Source organism: Numenius arquata, chromosome 12, assembly GCF_964106895.1.
Source record: "Numenius arquata chromosome 12, bNumArq3.hap1.1, whole genome shotgun sequence".
Taxonomy (NCBI): Eukaryota; Metazoa; Chordata; class Aves; order Charadriiformes; family Scolopacidae; genus Numenius; species Numenius arquata.
The window spans coordinates 3,466,288-3,490,024 of record NC_133587.1 but is presented as its reverse complement, the minus strand read 5'-3'; the positions used below and the strand labels follow the sequence as shown (position 1 = coordinate 3,490,024).

The 23,737-nt window shown below is 44.4% G+C and overlaps 2 protein-coding genes across 4 annotated transcripts in view; one reads left to right on the top strand and one right to left on the bottom strand.

Moving 5' to 3' along the window:
• Positions 1–2,372, top strand: part of CHRNA4 (cholinergic receptor nicotinic alpha 4 subunit) — a 22,144-nt gene extending 19,772 nt beyond the window's left edge. For all 3 annotated transcript variants that reach the window (XM_074157731.1, XM_074157732.1, XM_074157735.1), the window contains exon 6: positions 2,247–2,372. In XM_074157731.1, the coding sequence (XP_074013832.1) occupies positions 2,247–2,372 (126 nt within the window). The remainder of the gene's footprint in view (positions 1–2,246) is intronic.
• A 7,410-nt stretch (positions 2,373–9,782) lies between these two features.
• COL20A1 (collagen type XX alpha 1 chain) overlaps positions 9,783–23,737 on the bottom strand; it is a 46,719-nt gene continuing 32,764 nt past the window's right edge. Inside the window, exons 26-39 of the mRNA XM_074157206.1 lie at positions 22,749–22,826; positions 22,016–22,102; positions 19,799–19,852; positions 18,797–18,892; positions 18,261–18,314; positions 17,852–17,905; positions 17,460–17,513; positions 15,912–15,983; positions 15,212–15,247; positions 13,798–13,864; positions 13,025–13,213; positions 11,621–11,698; positions 10,660–10,815; positions 9,783–10,169 (exon numbers count right to left, since the gene is read on the bottom strand). Coding sequence (XP_074013307.1) covers positions 10,156–10,169; positions 10,660–10,815; positions 11,621–11,698; positions 13,025–13,213; positions 13,798–13,864; positions 15,212–15,247; positions 15,912–15,983; positions 17,460–17,513; positions 17,852–17,905; positions 18,261–18,314; positions 18,797–18,892; positions 19,799–19,852; positions 22,016–22,102; positions 22,749–22,826 — 1,089 coding nt within the window. The 3' untranslated portion in view covers positions 9,783–10,155. The remainder of the gene's footprint in view (positions 10,170–10,659; positions 10,816–11,620; positions 11,699–13,024; positions 13,214–13,797; positions 13,865–15,211; positions 15,248–15,911; positions 15,984–17,459; positions 17,514–17,851; positions 17,906–18,260; positions 18,315–18,796; positions 18,893–19,798; positions 19,853–22,015; positions 22,103–22,748; positions 22,827–23,737) is intronic.

The window sequence follows — 23,737 nt, the reverse complement described above, 5'->3', positions numbered from 1 at the left end:
GATCTAGCACTTATTTTTACTAGCATGAATGCTCAGAAAAGCTTATTTTGCCAGAATGGGGTCCTATTTACTCCATCCAGCTTTCAAGTTGGACATCAGATGGTAAATTTCAGATTTTCTTTACACATTGATTGCATCATGGGACACGAATCACATAAACACAATCATCCAGAGCTTGTTTAGTTGCCCTTCTCACCAGGAATTTTAAGCATTTGAGACTCACTCCAACTCTTAGCAAGTGATGAATAGATCAGAAAACGTACAGCCAAGGGGAGTTATCCTCTGAGACCTTATCTTTTGGAGGAGAAAATTCCTTTTGATTTCAAGGGTCAGTATTTCTTTTACTCACCCCAATTATACATGGGGCTAAGGGCTATACAATCATAAAACAACATAGGTCCCACCCCCAAGAAGATTATAAGCTTCAGGGTGAATCTCAGTTGTTTCCTTCTGCCTATTGAATACTAAAGACCCGCTTCACTTGGTGCTATTTTTAATGGGAACAAAATTATCCATTGCATGAAAATATTACACGAAAGTGTTAATTCTTACACTTTTGAAAATGTTCAGCTATTCCTGAAATTTAAGATACTTTGTTCAGAGAACAAATCATGTGAAAATATGATATGGTCTACAGTGCGTGCCTCATTTCCCAATTTACAAAGCTGCTTACTGAGCCAAGGAGCTGGAGAAATACCAATGATTTAAATCCCTAACCAAGGCAGTCCACATGGCAAATAAGGAGAGGTGTAATTAAAGAGCTCACTTTGCTGGCCTTGCTTCAGCTGAGCGTTGTCTAATTGAGGCACAGAGTAACGACAGGTACTTTGCAAATACGTTGGAAGATTCATGAACAGTTTATGAAGGGCTCAGCACGCCAAAATGAGGTTAATGCACATACCTTACCTGCAAGGACTAATCCTCTCAGCTCAATAAAATGTCACAGCATTGGTGACAGAAGCCAGGGTTGTATATTCTCTCCTTCCGACACATCATGATTTCTCTGGACCACCCACGAGGTATAAGGTAAAATTCAGTGCTGCATCCGTGACTGATGAAGAAAGAGAAGACTCAAGGTGAGTTTTCAGAGTCACCATGTTGTGCTCAGACCTTGTTTGTTTGTTGCTTGACAGATCATAATATTTTAGGACCTGAAGTTGCCATTACACCTGTGAAAACATCGCCTGCTGCCAATGCATATTTCGTTGATATTTGAATTGCTTCCTTTACCAAAATTAACTTTCAGCATAATCAGCAAATCCTTAAGAAAAATAATAAAATTAAGCCAGGTCTCCTACAAATCATGTTTTAGCTCACACCTACGGTTCTGGGCTCCATCCACCACGCTCCCGTCTTGCTGCAGTCACTGCCACCGAAAAGATTTGAGCTAGTCCCTGCTGAGATGTTTTCCCTAGAGAGCAAGGCAGTGTGCCAAATTTCAGCCCTCGGGTCTGTTAATCACCTAGTGGTATATTGTAGGAAATTATAATGGGTACAGCCATATCAAATAAAGCTTTGCCATCTGATCAGTCCTCTCCCTGGGAAATAAATTAATAACAGCAATGTCATAAAAGAGGTTTTTGTGTATATGTGGTTTCTTACTTAATGAAATAGCCATTTACAATTCTTTCTTGATGGTATTAATAAGTACTAGACCTCCCCAGAGAGGAATTGCTGGAAAATCCTCCCACAGCAAGACAAAAGTGGGGGAAAAAGCAGGGTGAGCAAGATCACTTTTTTTTTATTTGCTGGTTCATTTCCACTGCTTACTCACCCAAAGCTGTAAATCCCTTGGCAGAAAGAGTTTGGCTTCATTAATCTGTAAGCAAATCTGTTTACGAGCATGGGAAAATGAGTAATTTCTTTCCCCCTCACCCCACCCTCCCCACATTGAATTGCAGCCACATTTACACACCCAGTTACAGCTGCTGCTCATGGAAAATGGGATCCTGAGTGTGTAGACGAGCTTAATTATCCACAGGTGTGTGTCATCCCTGGAGAGCTGCGAACAGGGTTTGCGATTGCACGTACACACCCACGCAGCCTGGGAATCTGTCTCCCACATCAGCAATCGATAGAATAAATCTTTGCCATCATATAGGACCACAAAATGTATGTGAGACCTTCCTCTCCTATCTCTGGACTTAAATGAAAATATGCTATTTTGGAACAAAGCACTGACAGCCTTCATAAGTTTCAATCTCAAATAATTGTTAAGAAGTGGCCTTTCCTCTCTGTGTTCCCAGGTGAAGGAGGACTGGAAGTACGTCGCAATGGTCATTGACCGGATCTTCCTCTGGATGTTCATCATTGTGTGTTTGCTGGGAACTGTTGGTCTCTTCCTCCCACCGTGGCTGGCGGGAATGATCTAAATATAGCCCCAGAAGGAAGAGAATATATCCCACTCCGTGGATTTTAGATCACCTGGAAGGAGAGGAGCAGAAGAATGGAGGCAGCCCTTTGAATAATTTACTGCGTGCCCGCGCTTGAGTTGCTCCAGAGCTCTCTGGGAATACTTTCCGAGGTCATGTCGTTTCGCCAAGCCATTTTCATCTCCTCCATCTAATTTAGGGAAAAAGTTCTTATTAAAGTCTGTACATAGCATGGTGGCATTCATTGGCATATACTCAGCAATGTAAGAACACGAGCTTGGTCCCTAAAGCAGCACATAAAGAGGCTTCGCACCTACAAACCAGCCCCTGGCAAATTAGTTCCAGTTGTCTCCAGAGGTCTCGGTGTGCCCTGCCTAGTAATTATGCCCCGTCAAGCTGAAGCGGTTCAGGAGCTGTGTGTCCCTGTATGAGTCATTTGATAAATAAAGTTCCAGATGTGGGATGCCTGTGCGGGATGTGGTCTGTGGTCAGCTGGTAAAGACGGAGAAACTGGAAAGGCTGAAAGAATTGCTGGAGGCAGCTCAGCCCCATCAGGACCAACAGTAATCAATTAGCACAGCAGCTGCAGTCTCTGCATTGACAGATTTCACTTTGGCCAATACCCTTCAGAAGCCACGGGAACCATAGCTGGGTGAAAATCATGTGAATGAGGGGAGGATTTGGGGTTAAGATTCAGACCATGTTGGTAGCACTTTAGTGCGTTTTCAAGGGAAATTTCCTGGATCAAAGTTATGGCTGCTGCAAAATAGCAGAGGGTCACCCCGAGCTGAAAAACCCTTGCTGTAGGTCAGGAAAGCACTTAGAGATGAGGAAGCCACAACAGAAGTCCAGACAGTGCATTACTGTAACAAGGAAACGTGCCCTTACCTGGGGAAACCTGAACAGGACACACAGAATTCAGAATGGCACTTTGCAGAAATTGCGGGTATTATGGCCTTAAATTTGGCCCATTGATTCAGCAACTGTCCTCTTCCCAGTTCTGTCCAAACCAAACCAACCTTTTGTGCATGTCTTGTCCTTGCTTTGGGATCTTTAGCGAGAAGGCAGGGACAGGAACCCACAGCCAGAGGGAAAGGGGGGCCACTGGAGACCTGTCCCACCACAGGGAGACATCGGCACACAAGGGCACAGCTGAGCCAGTCATGTGGGTTAAAGGATGGAAAACAGAGGGTTAGCACAGGCTTCATCTACCTTCTGCCTTTTCTCTGGATGTTTCTCTGTATATTTGCAGCCACAGAAGAGTCACCACACTTGGACAGACCGTAAGCCCATCCAGCTCGGCATCCCCTCTCTTTGGTACCTCCAAACCCACCGTTCCCATCCCCATTGCTAATTTTTGGGTGCCAGGAGGGATCAGCACAGCAGCCCCCAGCCCAGTGTCTCCCTGCTGACTTCAGAGGTCTCATAGGCAGACGGGCTTATAAACAGTTTGCCACAATGTGCAAGGGAAGGCGGAAAGAGCCTAAAAACACAGGCTTCCCCTGGGATCCGCCGTGGCTGCATGACTCAGGCTGGCAGCTGAGGGGCTCTGGGCTTCACCTAACATCTCCCCTGCACCCAGCTGGGACCAGCACACATGAGACTGTCTGGCCACTGTGAAATTTCCTGCTAGGCAGCTTTGGCTAGCCCAGGGTTTTGGAAAACACGCACCAGGAGAGGCAGGCATTGCCTGGAGGGCAGCACAGAAGGTCCCAGTAGAAGCCAGAACCTGGGGTAGGTGACACCCCAGGTGAGACGTGGCACCCCTACATAGTAAGCCTGGCACATGAGGCTTGCTTATGCCACATGACTCCCTGAGCAGCAGAGAACTGCATGGGGTTGTGACAGTAATGTTGGAACTGAAACAATCTGGTTCAAAGAGACTTCTTTGAAATACAAGTTACTGCCCTCAGTCCGAGCAATACAGGCTAAAAATCAATGCAGCGATCAGCCCATTTGGCCTCATCTAAGAAGCTACAACTGACCTCTGTGTTCATAGACTCAGCCAAGTGCTTAGAATCTGTACAGCTCCCAAAAACATAGAGTAGCTGTGGTTTGGGCCAGTTCCACAAGAAACTGAGCTGGCACAATGTGGGGAGGGAGGATGAGGGAGCTTTGCTTGTTTTCAGAATAAAGAGAGACTCACTCTTTGGAGATGCTAATTTATCCCTTTTCACAGCCAGTGAGTTTGCTTATGGTGGTGGAAGGAAAACAAACAGTCAAACATCTTCAAGGTCTAGTGAGTAAACGTAGAATTGCAGCTGCAGTCTGCATCGCGGCGGGGGCCGGGGGACAGGCTGGGCTCAGGGAGGTGGCCTGAACTCTCTCCTGTGCCTTTTCCCATTTCGAATGCACCGATAAAATAATCATGAAGGTGGAGGATGATTTCTGACCCTGGGCATTGCTGGGGCATCCTATCGCCAGACTGCAGCCCTGCCCACGATGGCTGCACAGAGCTCCCTCTGCAACCTCCTCCTCCTCCTTCGCCCGAGCCTGTCAGCACCCAGAGCAGCAGAGCAGGTGGGAGGCTTGGCTGTGCATGCACATTTTTAGCAATAAAACCACAAAACCACGTGGAGAGTCAGCACCAGCTCGAGTCTCTGCTCACATCTCCCAGTGAACTTGGGCTCAGAGCGATGGCCAAAACAGACCAGGGATGGGGACCTGCAGAGGTGAGGGTGGCTGCACAGCAAGGGTCAGGCCCCTGCCAAGCAGAACAGAATGATTTGGAGGCGGCAGAAGAAATGATAAAAGTTTAAGGAGGTATTTAAGAGCTCTGCACAGGCTGTACTTTGCTCACAGCAAAGGAACCATCTCAAATCTTCACCTTTTCTGCAAAAAGTTATTGCCAGTGCACACAGTGTGAATGGCAGCATCTCAAAGGGAGCGTGGCATGGTGACAGCAACAGAGCAGGACCACCTGGCAGGGACATGGAATGGCAATGCAGCCCCTGGCAGAGCTCCCCAGCCACACAGAGGGAAGAGGAAAGAGCCACATGCATCAGCTCCGTCAGCACAACAAAAATATCAAGTGTGATCAGGAGTGCTAAGGATGCGGTTTTGTTCCAGAAGGGTCAGTGCTACCACGGGATCACAGGGTTTGGCAGGACAGGATGAAAAGTGACAGCTGAAACCAGTCACAAAGGTGTTACGGGCATTTGGGGAGAAGCTCCAGCAATGCGGGTCCTGGCACCCTCTCTTCTGCTAACATCATAATGTTTTTCATACAGTGGCAACTCCATTTCTTCTCATGTGGCATTAATAGTTCCCCACTTTGAAGTTCAACTAAAGTCAAGGAATCAACACCTACCAGTCTTTCTTGGACAGGTAATTCCATCTTGGAGATCATTAAGGAAGATGCTATCCCGCCATAGGATTCAACAATCAGAAACTGCAGTAAAACTGGGACATGAACCAGTCTATAACTGTAGAATAATGAATAATTCTGCTATTGCAAACCCATGCAGCACAAAGAGAGAGTTTTTTAGCATATGAAAGACTCCAGGAAAATGTATGCAGCCAGGCTGTTAGCATTTGCAATGTTCCCAGCTCAGAACTGATTCCCAGGACTTGAGTGAACAAGCTGCTATCAGAAGAAGAGTGAGGAAGCAAGACTGGGTTACAGCGGGAGCTCTAAAGCTGCCTTGGAAGAGACCCAGAGCAAAGTAACTGGTTTTCAGGATCTGGGAATATAAAACTAAGCTCAGAGATCCCAAAGGCATCACAGAAAGCAGACACGGATGCTGATTTTTTCTATTTTACTTGTGGAGGAGAGATAGTATCCTCACCATGGTGTTTCATGCTTTCCCAGCAGTACAGCTCCATTGGCCATGAATGGAAGACCAAAGGCATAGAAACCTGAGAGTAATAACCTCAGTTATCACCATTTTCCTGTTTTTCCCTACATCCTCTTCATTCTGGTTCCCTAACGATCACTTTGTCTGGGTGTGTAGGGCACGCAGGGTATTTTATCTGCAGCTGGCTGGTAGGATGATCTATGTCATCCCCATTTTCCCAGCTGTTTTCAGGACTGTTTTCCACCATATCATCTCATTCTCCAGTGAGCTAATCCCCATAGTGTGTAGCACCTCCCTTTGGGTAAGTTTCTTTCTAGACATTTATCAAGAAACTGGAGGAAATCCACTTGTGTAGAGACAGCCAGCCAGAAAGATGTATGTGTGAGATGTAAAATTCACATCTAGTGCTAAGGAAAATCTGCCTATAACAGCCCCACCTCGATAGACCCAAAGGGCTCTCCCCAGTGCAGAACTTCCATCCCAAACCAGGATGCCTTTATTGTTTCCAGTCCTTTAAATCTGGTCAAGCCAACCTGCTGAGCCCTGGGGAAAACCTTTCCAGAGCTGCTTGTTAGCAGAGTTGCTGGTTTGTCCTCTGTATTTGTTGTATCTTACCCCTGAGACCGATTTAATACCTTAAAATGACACTCGTGGCAAAGCAATCTGTCTCTGGAAGGTCCTCGAGCCTCTGCCAGAATCCAGCTGCACGGGCTGGGTCAAACTCTGCAGTGGGGATAAAAATCCAAATTTATCGCAATTTAAGGACTGTCACCATGTGGAAAAGAAAGTGTCTATGACACAGACTACTTAAGGGCAGTAATAAGGATGAGCAAATCAGGACAAAGGTTTTTAATAAGGACTGAACAGAAGGGGAGGTAAACAGGCATTAGCCTGCAAAGGTGAAAAAAGGTAAGAGCTTGTGGGATTTCACAAGGACGTGTTACATTTATGTGCTGAGGTTAATTCAGGTTTATCCAGAAAATAGGTTTAAATGCAGAAAAACTAATATCTAAACTTTTATTTGTAGCAATTAAAGCTTTGAGAACAAAGTCCCTGCTAATGAAAGATCCGCCAGAGAATTTTCTAAACCGCATTGCTAATGAGTGACACTGTTCTTAACTACAGTTTGCATTAAAAGTGATAAATTGGGCCAGAAAAGTACAAAGCGTGCTGAAGAACAACACAAGAGGGAAAACAGCAGGTTGTGCTCGGCAAAGAGCGTGGGGTATTAACATTCACGAATGGCTGGTTTCTGTGCTCACTGACAGAGGAGGGAACCACAATCTGGGCTCGGGCAGGGTCTCCTGAGCCTCCCCACACCTCTCCTTTTGGGCTGCTGTGATTCTCCAGCCACTGAAACCTTTTCCTTTTGCTGTTTAATAACCTGCAACATTCATTGCTGGATTAGGACACCCTCAGTTTTAGATCTCTCAACAGAAATGCTCCTTGGCTTCGAGGAATTGGGTGCCAAAGCTCTTGCACGTATGCTCTGTGATACAGGGTGGACCGAATAGCCGTGGTTTTAAGGCAATAAAACCACTCATGGGACAAAGTTTAGGAACATAAATAGGCAAGTTGTTTGTGCAGGTTGTCTGTCTCCTAATCAATAGAGATTGGCTCTTCTGGGACCCAATTTTATTAAAGTCTGACCCTTCATGTTGTATCTGAAATGATCAGACAAAAGCAAAGGTCACTTGAAATTCTACCAAATAGATCAAATCCCAAGACAGGCAGTGAGGTGATGTAAGTAACTTTCAAAACCAGTCGATAAAGAAAACTAAAGGAGCTCTATGTCAAATCACCTGCGGTTACTAGATTTGAACAGAGAGAACAAGTTCAGAGCTGGGAATTTGGCTGCACTGATTTAAATCGGAAAGGAAGCAGAATTACCTGAGAAATGCAGACGTTGCACATTGAAATACTTACCTTCCGCAGTTTGTGAGGAACCTGGGAACGATTTTAGGTTCTGCTGTGCAAGGTACCCCTTTTACCTCCTTGCCCTTCCTGCCCACTGCTTTGCATCCGCCAGTTATCACAGGTATTGGGGTTTATATCCAGTGCTAAATGCAGAACCATTCTGAATGCAACTTAACGCAGGTTTGGCAGGGTTATTTTCAGAACACCTTCCTTTTTCAGAGAGGGAAAACATAGACCAAAAGCTCTTTGACCTGTAGAAATGGAAACATTTACAGCTCCACAACACGTGTGCAGTGTCTATCCCAATGGATCCATCTCTTCCAAACACCGCGCTCCCAATGTACTGTGGAATTCAGCTCCTCTGACCACTCCTTTTTCTTTTGGCTGGAGCTTTGTCTGCAGAAACACTTCATCTAAGCTCAAAAGATTTCTATTTCATATGTCAAGGCAACTCTGGAAAGCTCCAAATCTAACAGAAATGTTACTTCTATCAGAGTGGTATCTCTATGCATTTTCCAAAGGGAATGTACGTCATACTGAAAACATTAATTCTTGGGAGTTTCTAGAGAATGAACATACATTAAGCCAAGGACTACTTTAAATACTTACAGGAAGAAGTAATCATATTTTTATGTGACTTTTGTTGTAGGATGTCTCCCATACAAGTCTGATATATTCAAATGCTCCTTTAGCAAAATTCCCTAATTCTACAGGATTTTTCCATGATGACAAGAAGAAATAACATTTGGTTTCCTTGTCTAAACAACATAATTTTCTTAAGGTAGCTCTCTTTCAATTTGGTATTTATGTGACAATCTACTCTCTAAATGTAGGTGTATTTGCTGTTAAGTTTTCAAAATTTGGCTATAGCCATATGAATACCCAGCTACGAGTCTGCATGTAGGTGCAGAAATTGCACATCCAAACTAAGAGCGCAGGAATATGAGCGATGCTCCATTTTTTTGCCTCCTGGCATCTTTGAAAAATCTGTACTGATACCTTTTTGCTTCCTTCTGCTTTTGCAGAAAATGAAGTATTTTGTTGCTCCAGGTTTAAATCACAGTTGAGGAACGTTTGTTTCAGAAGCAGAGGCAGTTTATGAACGGTGTAACTGAGCATTGCCCAAAGTAGTAATTGCAAAGCAGGAGGTACATTTTTATCAGTATCTGAATGGTTTGTTGTGGATACGTATTAGACCATGGCTTACACCAGGAAAGGGGTGTAACATGACAATTACCTCCGTGTCATATAGATAAAAGTCAGACTCGGAGCTACTCAATATTCTGCCTGATAAAATGCAAAGTAGCTACTCAGAGTGCAGGAGGGAGGGATGGAAGAGGCCAGAGGGTTAATCTCCAGCTCCTCTCGGTACATGGCTGCGCTCTGTCTCATCTAAGGCTTTGCCTGACAGTTACCAAGCCCCAGAGAACGGGGTTAAACAGCGGGGTTTGTCACATCACGGGAAGGTTATCACGCTGTCTGCGATGCTTGTGTACATAACACCCCTGCAAGGAAGCCATCAGCGTTTTGCCAAAAGAAGAAACAGTCAAAATGGTGCTAGACTTTGTTACCTTGTCAACCAACAGAAAATGCAGTTTTGCTCCAGCAGATTTACAGCTTTGGGCATGAGATGCTGTTTTTCTCTGTGCTGTTGGACCCAGAATAACAAGTGACAAAAAGAAACCACAAGCAGACAAACGGGCAAAAATTATCTGATATTTTTGAGCATTTCAATACATTATTTCTTTTTTTTCTTACAAGTCTGTCAGCCTGTACCTCCGACTGTGTCTTTGTCTTGCTGCAGGACGTGCAATGTGAGTTTGAACACTGCAGGTCTCCGGTGCTGAAAAACAGATGGATGGCTCATCTGAACACAGGCTGGTTTGGTGGCTTTAGTGTGTGATTGACTTGTCCATATAGAAATGATGGGACATTAAAAAAAAAAAAAAAAAACCAAACACAAACACCACATGTGGTGTTCAGGTTGCTGCTTCTCTTGGAGTGCCTGGAGCTTTCACCCAGAGATTTCCAGAGCAAAACAATGTCTTCAGCTGCCTCTGCATCAGCCATCAGGGGATGAAATCTGTGTGTGGAAAGGAGATGAGGCCACTGAGCAAATGAATAAATCAGTATCAAGTGCTGAGAAGGAATGGCGAAGAATTCATTCTTTTCCCTTGTAAATCTTCTGTTCAGTGCAAGTGATTTTATTCATTTCCCAGGACTTTGTACAACTGAGCCGCCATTAAATGTATATGTATGCACTGAGATATTGTTCCTCTCTATCCACCATGGAAACATTGCTGGGGACATTAAGAACTGAAGATATCCCCATGATCATGCCACCTGCTCAACTAGTGCTGCAGTTGTGTGTTAATCTATGAAGGATGGCTGAGGAGCAGTCAATTGAACTGGCATTTATCCGTGTGGATTGCACATGAATCATCCTGATGGCTTTGAAAGGAGCTCTCTCAGGACTGACAGTGCCTCAAGGATGAACAAAGGTCTCTGCCCAGATTAAGAGAAGTAACCAGCTATAAAAGTGTAACTTTTGTACTGAGATAGTCAGGACTTACCTCTTCTACCGGCCCCATAACATCCAGAGATATCACAACCCCCTGGATACCCAGACTGCCCAGGCTGCCCTCTGACACCAGGAAAGCCCTGAGGACCAGCATTTCCAGGGTAACCCTTCGGACCTGGCTTCCCCAGCACAACTTCTCCTGGTGGGCCTGAAGAAGGAGAAGCACCGTAAGCTGTAGCACATCTATTTAGCTGCTTCAGTGTAAAACCTCTTCTACATTTTCTCCGTCCTACGTGTTGGTTAATTTTCTGAGTATTGTTTCCTCTTTTTGGTAGAAAAATATCACCTGCCAGTTGGAAAACCTCTTCTGAATCCTAGTAACTAGAGGGCTTATTCTTGACCATAAGGGTGCCCAGCTTGGCTAAAAACGGAGTCAGGTTATGAGAATCCAAAGCCCAACTACGTGTCAATGCAGAAAATCACATTAACCCCAGGCTCCATCCCAGAGTCATTGTTTTTTGTGTCTTCACATCTCAACTATAAAAATTTAAAGACAGAAGAATATGTTTGACCACACTCTCTTGCTAGTGCCCGGTTTGTTACCTCAGTGGCAAACTTCCCACTGATTCCAAGGAACAGGGAGTACACCAAATCCTAACAGATTACTCAAAAACCCTTGTGTTTCATGAGCTGAATTTTCAGTTTCTATCCCCTGAGCATCTGGTCTTGCATGCAAAAAGGCAGCAAAACTAAAACTCCTTGGATATGTCACAGGTCCTCAACATCCATCTTTACCTGGGAATGGGTACCAGAGGGAGGAGGCAGCCTGGAGCAGGCTCTTGTGTCCTAGCAGAGAGGAACCACCACCCAGGATGTTGTCAACAGTGCTGTGCTGGGAAGGTCAATCTGCCCCACCACAGTGGTCCTAAGGCTGAATGACACTTCGACTCTGGCAGCTGGTGAGCTCCAGATAACCCCATTTGGTCAATACAAAGAGGTTGTATTCACTCTACCTGTTCTGCCTCTGGGTCCTTGGATCCCTTCCTCACTGGCTCCAGACATCCCTTTTTCTCCTTTGGGCCCCGGGGCACCTAATCACAAATAAGATGCAAGTGTCACTTCGCTGCATTTTTTTATTTCACCCTGAATTAAGTCTCCTGCAGTCTCCTCACCAAGCTATCAGATATTAAATTAAAGGAGAGTCACAGCCCTTGGCAACACAAAGGAATATCCACTTCTTTTAATTCTGTCTGGGGACTTACTCTATTTTCCAGAGCAGCCATTTGCCCATGACCAATAGGTCTCCAACTAGCATTGATATGCAACCTGATACAGGTGAAAATGGAGTTTTTTCACAGAGAAATTCATAGTGCTGGTGTTAGTGCACTGGCCTGAGGGTGAGGTCCACTCCCATGTTCTTCACATGGGTCAGAGAAATCACAAAGCCGAACCGTCTCTTCGACCAGGTGCAGTCAGGATTGCTGTTTTCACATGAATTTGCTCATGAAACCAGTACACCTCAGTGAAACACATGCATTTTGACAAAATACCATTTTTCATATTTTTAAGATGAAAATATTTTGATCATCTGCATCCTTAAGGTTGTTTTTCAGTGAGATCTGTCTTCTCCCACCTCCTCACTCGAGAGGCTGGAAACATCTGCAGGTTCTAAGTGACATTTTGATAAGCTCCGCAGATACCAGATAAGACTGAATAGTGCCAGAGCAAGGAGTTAAACAGAAGTTGTCTAGCTTTTTTAGAATTGTTAGGACACTGCTGAAACCAACGTTTTTCATTTTATTTTGACAGACAATTACTTGAGCCACTGTGACAAACATTGTCTGCTAATCCAAGCAAAACTGTTTCCACTGTTCACTCATTCATGGGTAACAGCTGATGCTACTTTCTGAGATTACATTAATTTATTTCTTTAGTCATGTGTCAGGCTTTTATTGTTGGAACCACTGCTCCAGAAACCTACTTCCACTTCCAGCATTACTTCAGTTGCCTCATGCCTGCCTTCAGTGTTTTCCAAGACTCGTCATTTCTGCCCAGAGGTGATCTCTTCCACCACCAGGTGTTCATCCAAATGACTGTTTCTTTTGCCTTTCTATACGGAAAGCCTCCTGCCCTCTAAAATTAAACCCTCCATCCCCCAGCGCCTACACATGGTATCAAACTGGCCTTCCTCTCAAAGCAGAGCTTGCAAAAATACGGGGCTGCATCTGTCTTCTCCCTGCTCCTTGAGCTACCTAACTTGGGTTTCTCTCCCTAGAAGAGAGAAGTCCAAGTGGAAAATAGCAATGATATTAGATAATATCATGGATTATCTTTACAGTACTGCTGGAGGCACTGAAATGTTTAGTTAAATTATCAAAGATATAGTAAAAAATGCTTACAAACGCTTCTGTCCATACCTCTTTCTCCAGGATACCCATCTTTGCCCGACTGTCCAGGGATGCCATTTTCTCCTCTTTCTCCATTGCTCCCAGGGGGACCTGGAGGACCTGGTGGTCCTGGTTCTCCTGGTTTTAACCTTTCTTCCCAAACAGGAACTGGCTTCCTTGCGTGTTCATGAATGAATGAGTCAAATTTCAACACATGAGCTGAGAAGGGAAGGCAGAAAATTAACGTTCCTTGGGTGAGAAATTTAGAAAAGAGACAAAATCAGAAGATGTTGTCTAAAAGGGTACTTAAAACTACCAGCTAGTGCTAAAAGGCTGTCAGTCCAAACTGAAAAAGCCAGAAGCTGAAGAGGAAAACGGGCAGCTGAGTCATGACTTTGCTGCCTGACCTTGGGCAAAACCTCTGCTTCTCTTCGTGCATCACAGCACGGGGGCTTTACCAAAAATGCCTTGTCTTAAGAGGAATAAGCACGAATCACCGAAAGAATAATTTCTTTCAAATTAATTTCAAGCTTTTTCACTTGAGAAATAAAGGAGTCTTTGCAAAGTGCCAAAAGGGTTTCCAAAGAAATATTTCACAGGTCTCTCTGCTAATATGCCACCCAATAAAACCAAAGTAGCGCTGAGAGCCTGTGGTGGGACATTTGCTATGCGTGGTGCTCGGCTCGGCAGAGGACAGAGGAGCTCCCTGGGTCACTACAGCTTCATGCTGTCTCCCTTCTGGTTTTGTTCACCACTGCTGAAGAGGCGTGAACACACTGGGGAGATGGGCTGGTAATACTCACTCTGAATCATCCGCTCACAAGCCTGGCTAACAAGCTGGTATATTGTGGCCAAGGACTGTGGTTCCCCCTAAAGTGAAACAATTTTTTTATTACAAAAAAAAAAAAAAAAAAAAAAAAGGAAGAATTAATGTAATTTAAAAAGGATCAATATCATAATGCATGGTAGCTTTTCTGCCCATTGTTTTTCTCGGCTTGAGTTTCAGAGATATTAATTACTGTGAAATGCAACTTTATTTATTTATCGCAAAGCTCTGAAGCCATAAAATTGAAATTGGGAAACATCAATAATTGCTTTTCTCTTGCACATCAAAAAGCCCAGACCGAATCTTAATAATTACTGAAGCTACCAAAAAAGGGAGAGTAAATTTCACTCTCAAATTTTATCAAAAAATATGCTAAGTCTGTAACTCAATGTTCTGTGATGTGTAAAACTTTTAATATGATCAGATATTACAATATCCTATCTTTGTCTAAATCTTTTATGAATATTGATACTTACTGTATTCTGAATAAATCATATCCAAGGGGTTCTTTAGAAAGTTTTACTTCACTAAGTAGGGAAAAGTGATAAAAATGCAAAAACTGCTTAAAAATAAACACTGGCTCTAGCTGTGAAAATTTATAACTAACTCACTGCGTACTTCCAAAAACATTTATAAAATAAACATCTCTGGCTGGAGCACTGTGCAGATTACCCAGATTTAAACAAAAGCTTGGCACAACACCCAAGGGAGGAAAACAGGAAAGTTCCACTGCAAAAAAAAAAAAAAATGTATAGAAAAGGAAAAGCTGATGGGATTGGAAGGAGAATGGTGTTAAAAAAGTGACTACTGAAGCGTTAACTTGAGGCAAAAGCAGCCCATCGAAAGCAGCTCCCTCCTGTCTGAAGCCAAGTGCACATAAGTCAGTCTTGGCAATGAGACTCAGACTCCTAGAAAGACACAGGGTTTCTTTTTAACCAAAAGTCAGGATGAGAAAAACTTCCTCTCACAATAGAATAACCTTCAAAGGCAGCATAGATCTGCTGACATCAGTCCTCTCTGTGCTGGGGCACGCCAGAGGATTATTACAAATGAGTCCCCTCTTATGCAATGCATTTAAAAAAGAGCAACTCTGTCACGTTGAGTGGCTTTGGTTTTTCCTTCTCAGCAAATAGTGGATTTTCAGTTGGCATTTCTTCTTCATTACTACAGTTGACAATAGGGAGCTCCTGACTGCTGCAGGATTATGTATATCCCAGCAGCTTATACCAGCGCAGGCGAATGGAAAGGCAACAAGCTAGAGGTACGTGAAGTTATTCAACACTCAGGAGGTTTGTCTGCCTAAGCAGAGCTTGCAAACCATGTTACCACATCCACTCTTTCGAGTGTCGGACACAGTGACAGCGGTGCCGCCCAACACCACAAAAACTCACTTTCTCTCCTCTTTCTCCTTTCGGACCCGGAAGACCCTGCAAGGAAATAAAAGAAAAAATGAAAGTCTAGGAAAAGGAAGAGCAGAAGAAAACAAAGAAATAAATGGGGATGTGGGTTACATTAGTGAAACATGGACCACAAAGCTTGTTCCCCACACTCTCATCATTTCCTTGACTTCATATCAGTGACTAGAAGAGCTTCAAGCTCATAGGAATATTTTGGTTTCTTTTCTAAGAAAAAAAAATAATAAAGCAGCAGCTAGAGAAGTGGCATAAAGCGCCATCAACAGGGATGCAGAAATTCCTCAGATACAATCTTAGAACAGATTTCCCAACATAGCAGGTGGGTTTTAACATCTGAGAAGAAGAAATAACTGTAACATCTAGACCTGCGGTCGCCCCTGCAAGCCCAGAGCTGGCTACTCCAGCTCAGGACTGACTCTCTTGCTTTATTCCAGAATCTTACACCAGAAATTTGTTTGGTTGTTGGATTTTGTGTAGCTGTGAATCTACAAAGATCAAAGGGCAGTGGGGTTTGTTAACGCTTTATCAACAGTTAAGAAGCCTGGGCTTTGTATATCTAGACATCTCCTTAAGAAGGATGAGTGTGAACAAAAGGAGAGCTGCTGTGGGAACAACTTATTTCCACTCAATTATTTCATGACTTGGCCTTTTTTGAGACACAAAATCAGAAACTTACTGTTGGCCCAACGTCACCCGGAGGTCCCTTCTCTCCACTGCTGCCTCGGGAGCCTGTCACTCCTTGGAAACCCTGCAGACATTCATTTCAAGACACAGATAAAAGTCCAGTTACTTCCTAACTTTCTTCTTTTTCTGTTGAAGGCTGACATCTCCCTACAGCTCCAGGGGCACCAGCAGGTTGAGTTTAGAGGACTGTAGCAAGGGCATTGTAGCCTTAAGGTTTATGTCACTACCTTGTCCAGCCATGTGTCCAATGTTAAGAGTATATAGTGTATGAGTCATGTTCACATCATTTCCTATTACTGTCTCAATTATGGTCAAGCCAGCAAAGCTGAGTTTTGCCAACAAACTGCAAAGTGTTTTTTATGCTACAGGCTTCAGATCCTTCATTATATATTCAGACTTAGACGTAGCCTAGAGCATAACCCTTTTCTTCAGCTTCCTAATACCACGCTGCTTTTTTTTTTCCCTTTAAGACCTGCGTTTGCCTTTAATACTTTACAACAGTAACAGCAGATTAGAGAGTGGGAAGCGCCTTTCTTTGGTCATCTCCTCTTTGTGAAGTTTCTGTGCCCTTTGCAGCCATAAAGGGAAGAAAAAAATAAGCCAAAAAAACCCAGTAGAAATACTTTCCTTTATAATTTTCCAGCTACTACATTTAAGCTCAGCAGAGATTAGCAACTCTTCTCATCAGTGAAAATGAAAGAAGTCTTCAAGGCAGCACCAGAACGGCTTTCAGAGCCTGCTCTGAAGGCTACAGTGCTTTCCTCGTATTCGTAAAGCTGAGATTCAACCCTGCCAGCTCCACATCTTCCCAGGATGAACAAGTCAATGTTATGAGCTGAATTCAGTCTAAGCTCCCAAAAATACCTGACTTCACCACAACTACTGTGGGGTCTAATGCAAAGACAGCATTGAGTAATCTCCATCTTCCAGTATTCAGGACTGCCAAATTCCTTATAATTCAGCAGTGGGAATCAGTAACTATCAGGTCCACCACCCATCATCTAAAAGCAAATTTGGTTCAGTTTCCCACACAAAGTGCAGCTCAACTGTTTCACAGAATTTAGAAGGGCTGTGGTACCTTCAAATTAGCAGATGGATGTAAATCAACAGATCTTCTTAAGGTTCTGATATCTTGGGCACAACAGACTGCAAATACACTTATCTACATGGCAGCAGATATTGAAAACGGTGTGGGGGGAAACCTTTCACACTTGCCTGCATCCTCCAGCTGATTTCAGTCTAACAAGCCCATACGCCTCAAACTCAACCAACAGTTGAAAAAAAGTAGCACCAGGAAAGCAAAAACAGCAAAAGCATCTCCTTGCTGGGTCAGAGATTCTCCAGAACTCACCAGAAGAAGCCAAGGATTTTCTTCTTACACTGACAATGGCAGGAAAAGTGGGGATCTGCACAATGTGCCAGGTATTTCCTGTGATACCCCGAGAATGAGTTTTGCCCTGGCTGACAGCTCAGCAGCAGAAACCACCAGCCCCTGCTGGGGAAGAGATTTTGATATGCATCACTCATAGTGTGTACTCACCCTTGGTCCAGGAGGTCCTGGAGGCCCAGCTGTGCCTTCTAGTCCCCTCACCCCCTGCAAAGCCAAATCCAGTCATTTATTAACAAGAGGATTCAAAGAGATCTAGTAAGCAGTGAGGTGGTTTTTCCATGTGCTGCTTTTAACAGGAGCTTGCTAGTAATGGGTAAAAAAATGTATCTGCCAAGCAGGCAAGAAGGGTGACACCTGGTCAAATTTGGCCAAACCCAAGATGACCCCTTTTTATTTTCCCCAATCCCTCTGGCTTTATGAAAAGACAATTCACTTATGCACTGAGTGCACTGGGACAGCTGGATGTTTTGGGTCTCTGCTGGTATGCTCACAGCAGGATTTTAGGGACCCATGCATGAAAACTCAGAGGTGAGGTATTTTACCTTTGCACCTTGAAGACCATCCCTGCCTGGAGCTCCCTGCACACCAGGAATGCCCTGTAAATCAGAATTGCTGGGTAAAGTTGGCATCTGATTATCATTGCCCTAATTCATCTTGTAACAGGGGACATAAGGAAAAGATGGAAGAAGAAACAGTCATTCATTAAACAGAACAATCACTGTTGTCCCACCTTTAATTCCATTATATCTAGCTTCCAGATAGGTCTATCTTTCTTGCACTGACTGACTCAGTTTCCCTTGAGAAAGTGATGACACTCCAAAATGAAAGACATTTTCCAAGCAGACAACAGTAACAACTTTACAGCTTTTCAATCTTTCTTAAAGTAAAAGTAGTTACTGAGGAAAATGGGCAAATCTTTGAGACAATTAGAAGGAATGGTGTCTATATTACCTGCACACCAGGACTTCCAGTGTCTCCTTTCTCTCCTTTAATTCCTGGGGGTCCCTTGGATTAAAACAGAAGCACACAGTCAGGCACCCTGCAGCCTCCTCTAAGGCAAACAGCGTCCTGCTGCTCCACATCCACGTCCCAGGTCATTCCTGTTCTCTGTGGTGCTACAGGGTACTTTACAGCCACTGCATGTCCGTGGGGATTCTGCCGTCCCAGACACGCACACAGCAGCCTCTGCCTCCTTGCCAAGCAGTGACGATCATTGCAAAGAAAAATGCCTGAATCCTCCACTGGGCTGTTTTCATTAAAGGCCCATTAGGGAGAGTCTGGACAAAAGCAGCTCTTTGCCAGAATGACTAAGTCAGCATGAAAAAAGCTGATCATCCTCTCTCTCTAGTGCAGCTGCCCAGCTGTTAGTAAGGATGATGTAAATACATAGATAACAATTTTGGGGCTTTATTGATATACTCATTTCTGAGACATATTCTAACTGCAAAGAGCAAGTGACAAAAAAGGCAGTTGAAGAATTCACATACCACAGGACCCTGAACCGTGATTCCTTGAGAACCTGGAGAGCCTTGTTGGCCACTAGGACCCTCTGGCCCTACTTGCCCAGGTGGGCCTGGTTCACCCTAAAGCCAAAGACAGGAAATCAAACATAAGGAAGGAAAGCAATCAGCGCCTGCTCTCTACATTCTCAGCAGGATTCAAGATGAAGTCAGGACAGTGAGGGGATCTCTAGTAACCTCAGCTGCTTTTGCCTTTTAGGTCCAAGGTTTTGGTGCATCTTTCATGGGAAGCACAATTCACTTTCCCATGCAGCAGGACATTCCTGTTATTCGAGGTGGCCAGAGAGCAAAGGGAAATGTTCCTTAACACATGGCTGAGATCTGCATCCACTCTCATTCCTTCCTCAAAATCTTTCCCCTCTAACCATGCTGCTTTCCCAGATGTTCTTCCAAAGAAGGGGACCGATGGGCTGGTCTGGCTCTGCCCTGTGTCGATCAGAGGAGCAGAGAACACTTGCACCAGTCCCCAGGGTTGGGTATTCAGACTCAACCATTCCCTATCCTCACCTTGGGGCTGCTCCTGAAGGCTTTGTGTGGTTCTTGCTCTGCTTCGCTCCTCACACTGCCCTTCCCCAGAGCAGTACCAATCTGTCTGGTTTGGAGGCTTGGCAGCCAGAACAAGCACAACACAAAGACTGACCATTTTCCAGCAAGGCTGCTTTCAGAGAACATTGCTGACCACATACATTGCATTAATTCAGCGCAATCAGGCTTATCATCTCAATTTCCAAAGCCCAACTGAGCATTTAATTAATAATAAGTGATCCCATCCTTATAATAATAAGCGATCCCAGAGTCCTCAAGGCTCTGTTTAGGCTCTGCTTGGTGCAGTGAGACAGTCCCCAGCCTAAGGAGTCAAGCTCAGGAATGAAGACATCCCGCTGCACTAACCGAGGAGTTTTGCTCCTGCTTCGTGCCTCCGACACAGCCTGAAGCAAACAAAGCCAGTGGTTGAGTATCAGAACTCACCTTGGGTCCTGGCTCCCCCTGCTCTCCTTGTGGTCCTCTCCTCCCAGGGCTGCCCTGCCAGTAGGACACAAAAGTACCATTATGAATATCATAATCTTTACTGCAGTGTCACTGGGAGCCTGGGGGACAGATGTTGGTGCACTTTGTTGTGTGCAGCAAAAGATGTTTCCTGCCCCAGAAAGCTCACAGCAAATAGAGACAAGAAGAAAATGAATCAAGTCATCCAGAAAATGCGGAAAAGGGGAGAAGAGAGGAAGAGCACAGACCCTCTGTGACAGGCTGCACTCGCCCCCAACAGGGAGAGATGAACTTTCAACCTGCTCAACCTCCTCCCTCCAACTCCCCCAGCAAATCCATGCTGAGACAACTTCACATATGGACACGGGAACAGACTTGAGAAAAAATAGAAGAGATGCTCACATCTATAGCCCTTTGGCACTATGTTGGTTTTTATAATGTCATCCCGAGAGAACGTGCTGAGATTGGGGACAGCAACCAGCCCTGGGGAGACCTGGCTTAGCTCTGCATCTGCGTAACTGATGGATGGAGAGAAGAAACCAGTTTTCTGGCATGAACCAATATCGTGGGAACTACTGACAACCTAATCTGAAAGTTTCTATTCGTGAATCTAAAAAATCCAATGGATTTGAATTCAGAAGCACAGGCAGGGAGCTTTGGGAAAGGTGCTTTCAGAAGTGCCCAGAAGCTCATTTCAGGAGTCAGCTGGACCTGGTCAAAAACACTCATTAAGGACAATGATAAATACAAGGTGGGACATAGTCTTGTGAACCGGAGTTTTAAAAATAGCAACGAGTGCTCCTGTAACTGCAGCAAATTATCAGGGGTTTAGTGGTGTGAGGATAAGGGTATATGTCAAAACCATATTTTCTCTAATGCTTAAATGAGTCCCGCTCTTTAAAGAGTTGTACTGGGGAGATGTTTAAACCACAGGGCAATGCAAGCTGGTAATTATGCACTTAGGATATTGAAGCAAACTGTGATAGTGGAGTGCGCTCTGTAATTAAACTTCCACCGGAATGAGCACGTAATTGCTCTGCAACAAGGCGCTGTTCCTTGCAAAGTGTGGAAATGAATTCACAGTTAAGCTACAGTAATTCAAAGAGTGATCTGAGACCTTTTCACTTGAGCAAGGAGGCCAATGGTTTTTTAATGGTTATTTTCCTGGAGAAAAGCACCTGGAGTGGTTGAGATGGGGTGCTCTGGACACATTGTCAGGTTTTGGCTGCCTTGTGCAAATAAAATGTTTTTCCCCAAACTTCCAAAATGTAAACTTTTTGATAGCTGCTCCTAGTGTTTAACTGGAATATTCCCTCCTGCAATTTAAGCCCATGGTGACTCTCCTGAGTCCATAATGGAGGGCAAAATACTGCATTTGCCCTTTATCCCTGAGCATGTTACATACTTAATGACTGTTATTACTTCCCTCCCTTTTCCTTCAGGGTTTTCTTGCAGGTCAAATTCACCATAATGAGAGAGATCTTTGGGGACAGTCAGAATTGCAGTCTTCCCTTGCTCCTTACACATCCCACCCACACAGACACTTTTAAGGCTACTACTTTACACAGAAATCAGATAGGAAAATATTGTGGTGGATTTTTTTTTTTATTTACAAAGAGTTTCAGAGCCTCTGATCCATGAAATCTCTGCAGGCACCAAGGGTGACCCAACCTCCTCTCCTAAGGAGCTTAACGTGGCACCAGGAACTGCTCAGCCTGTTCCCAGCTGCAGCTGTTGTGTTGCCAACTTGCAGTCTCCCCATTTCATCAACATCTGAAACCTCAAGGACACCTCTCAGCCTTGCCTTGGCACGAGGAGTACATCAAAGCTCCCTGAGATAGGATGAAAGGAAATGGTCTCAACTTGCACCAGGGGAGGTTTAGACTGGATATTAGGAAAAAATTCTTCACCAAAAGGATTGTCAATCATTGGAACAGGCTGCCCAGGGAAGTGGTGGAGTCATCATCCCTGAAGGTATTTAAAAGACATGTAGATGTTGTGCTCAGAGACATGGGTGGACTTGGTGGAGTTAGGTTAATGGTTGGACTCGATGATCTTAAAGGTCTTTTCCAACCTAAACAATTCCATGATTCTAAAACCTCGTGGAGCCCAAGGAGCGTTATCCTTATGTCTGACACGCCCAAAAAACATGAAGCAACACCAGTGCCTGCAATACACTGCACGGAAGGGTGAACTTACAGGGGGCCCTGGAGGTCCTGGCAAGCCCGGGCGGCCAGAAGTACAAGAGCAGGCAGGAGCTAAGGTAGGGCAGGTCTCCTCATCCCTCTGAAACAAAAACAATCCAAAGTGGCATAAGCAGCTGTGCAGCAAGCATGGGATGGATCGCAGGTAACATTTACAGTGTTTCAAAATTCAATCTTTTGGTTGGAGAAAAGTAGAAATTTTCTCTACTCCACTGAGAGATTTTTTTGTGAGAAATTGAGTGCTTTATTTTTCTGTTAAATAACAAGTTTAGCCAAAAAAAAATATGAACCAGCCCTGCCTGAAATTTGCATAACACATACTGGAAGACAATTTTCTCCTTGCTAAGTATTTATACACCCCACAAAGCAACTTTCTGTGTTGAGAAGAGAACTTGAAAGGAAGAAGAGGGGGATGTTTTGACTCGGGGTTGAGGTTGCAGCAAAGCCGTAGGACTGTCAGGGCTGCTGTCTCAGATGAGTTCATGACAGGAGCGATGACAGGAGAAACTGCACCAGGATTTGGAGTTTTCTTTCCTTTTGAAGAAAACACAGTTTTGTTCACTTCACTAACAAATACACAGATGTTATTCCCAAGAGAAAAGGGGGAAAAAAAATGGTTTCCCTCTTGAGTCTATCAAAATCATCTGTGGTGTCAGTTCAGTGCCATGGACTTGTTCTATCATCCCCAGCTTCATGTCAATTAGCAGAGTGGGTCCCTCATGTCTTACCAGCGCAGGGAGATCACAACATTTGTCTTCTTCTGCCCCTACGCTGCTGCACACAATCTGCAACGACTGCAGCTGGAACTGTGGGAAAAAGAAAGTTTGACAGGAAAATAGCATTGACACACACGGTCCATCACTAAATCTCATGACATTCAAGCGCTAAAAATAATCCTCAGTAATGATTTGACAGGACTCCTCCGTGTGGTCCCAACTATAATCGTCCCCAAAAAAAGACACAGCATGAAAAGTACCCCTGGCCATTGAGTGCTTTACAAGCCCTCAGGTCTCTGCATCTCATTGAGCAGCTTCACACCAGCAAAAGCCAAGTGTCCAATTTACTCACAATCCTGCAACAGGTTCTCAAGTAATTGGGCTTTGGCATCACCAAAATGTGAAAGCAAACTCGGCTTTGCTCCCCTGAGGGGCGTGGACATAAGAGTAAAGGTGGCAGCAGCATTTCCCAGGACAGATGTCGTCTCCTCCCAAGAACCCCCAACCTGTTTCTCTCATGACATCCTTCAAAACTTCCACATCTTCCCATTCCGATTAACAAAGGAGCATACACTGCACAAAGTCAAGCCAAAATAATAAGGCAGAGGTCTTTTTTTTTTTCCCTCGACACTATTTCTCATCTTTTTCTTTTTTTTTTCCTTCCACTCCATGCACTTAACAATGAGGAAACCGTACAGCCCAAGGAGCTCGACATGCAGCACACAGATATAGATGAGTCCTGTAGATCAAGCAACATTTAAAGTTATCTTAAATTAAATAAGGTTCCATGATACCCAGTAATGAGGCACTCTGTCTTCTCAAGGGCAGCAGAGCCGTGGAAGACGTGAAGCTTTGCTGGGCTTGAAAGGCAACAGGAGAAGGGACGGCACGAAGCTGCTCATTACTTAGCTGGGTCTGTCTAGCTAAGCTGCTGGCAGGGAGAATTTGGGAGCGACAAGGAAAGCACAGATTCCTGCCTTGTTGGCCACAGGTTTGTCATC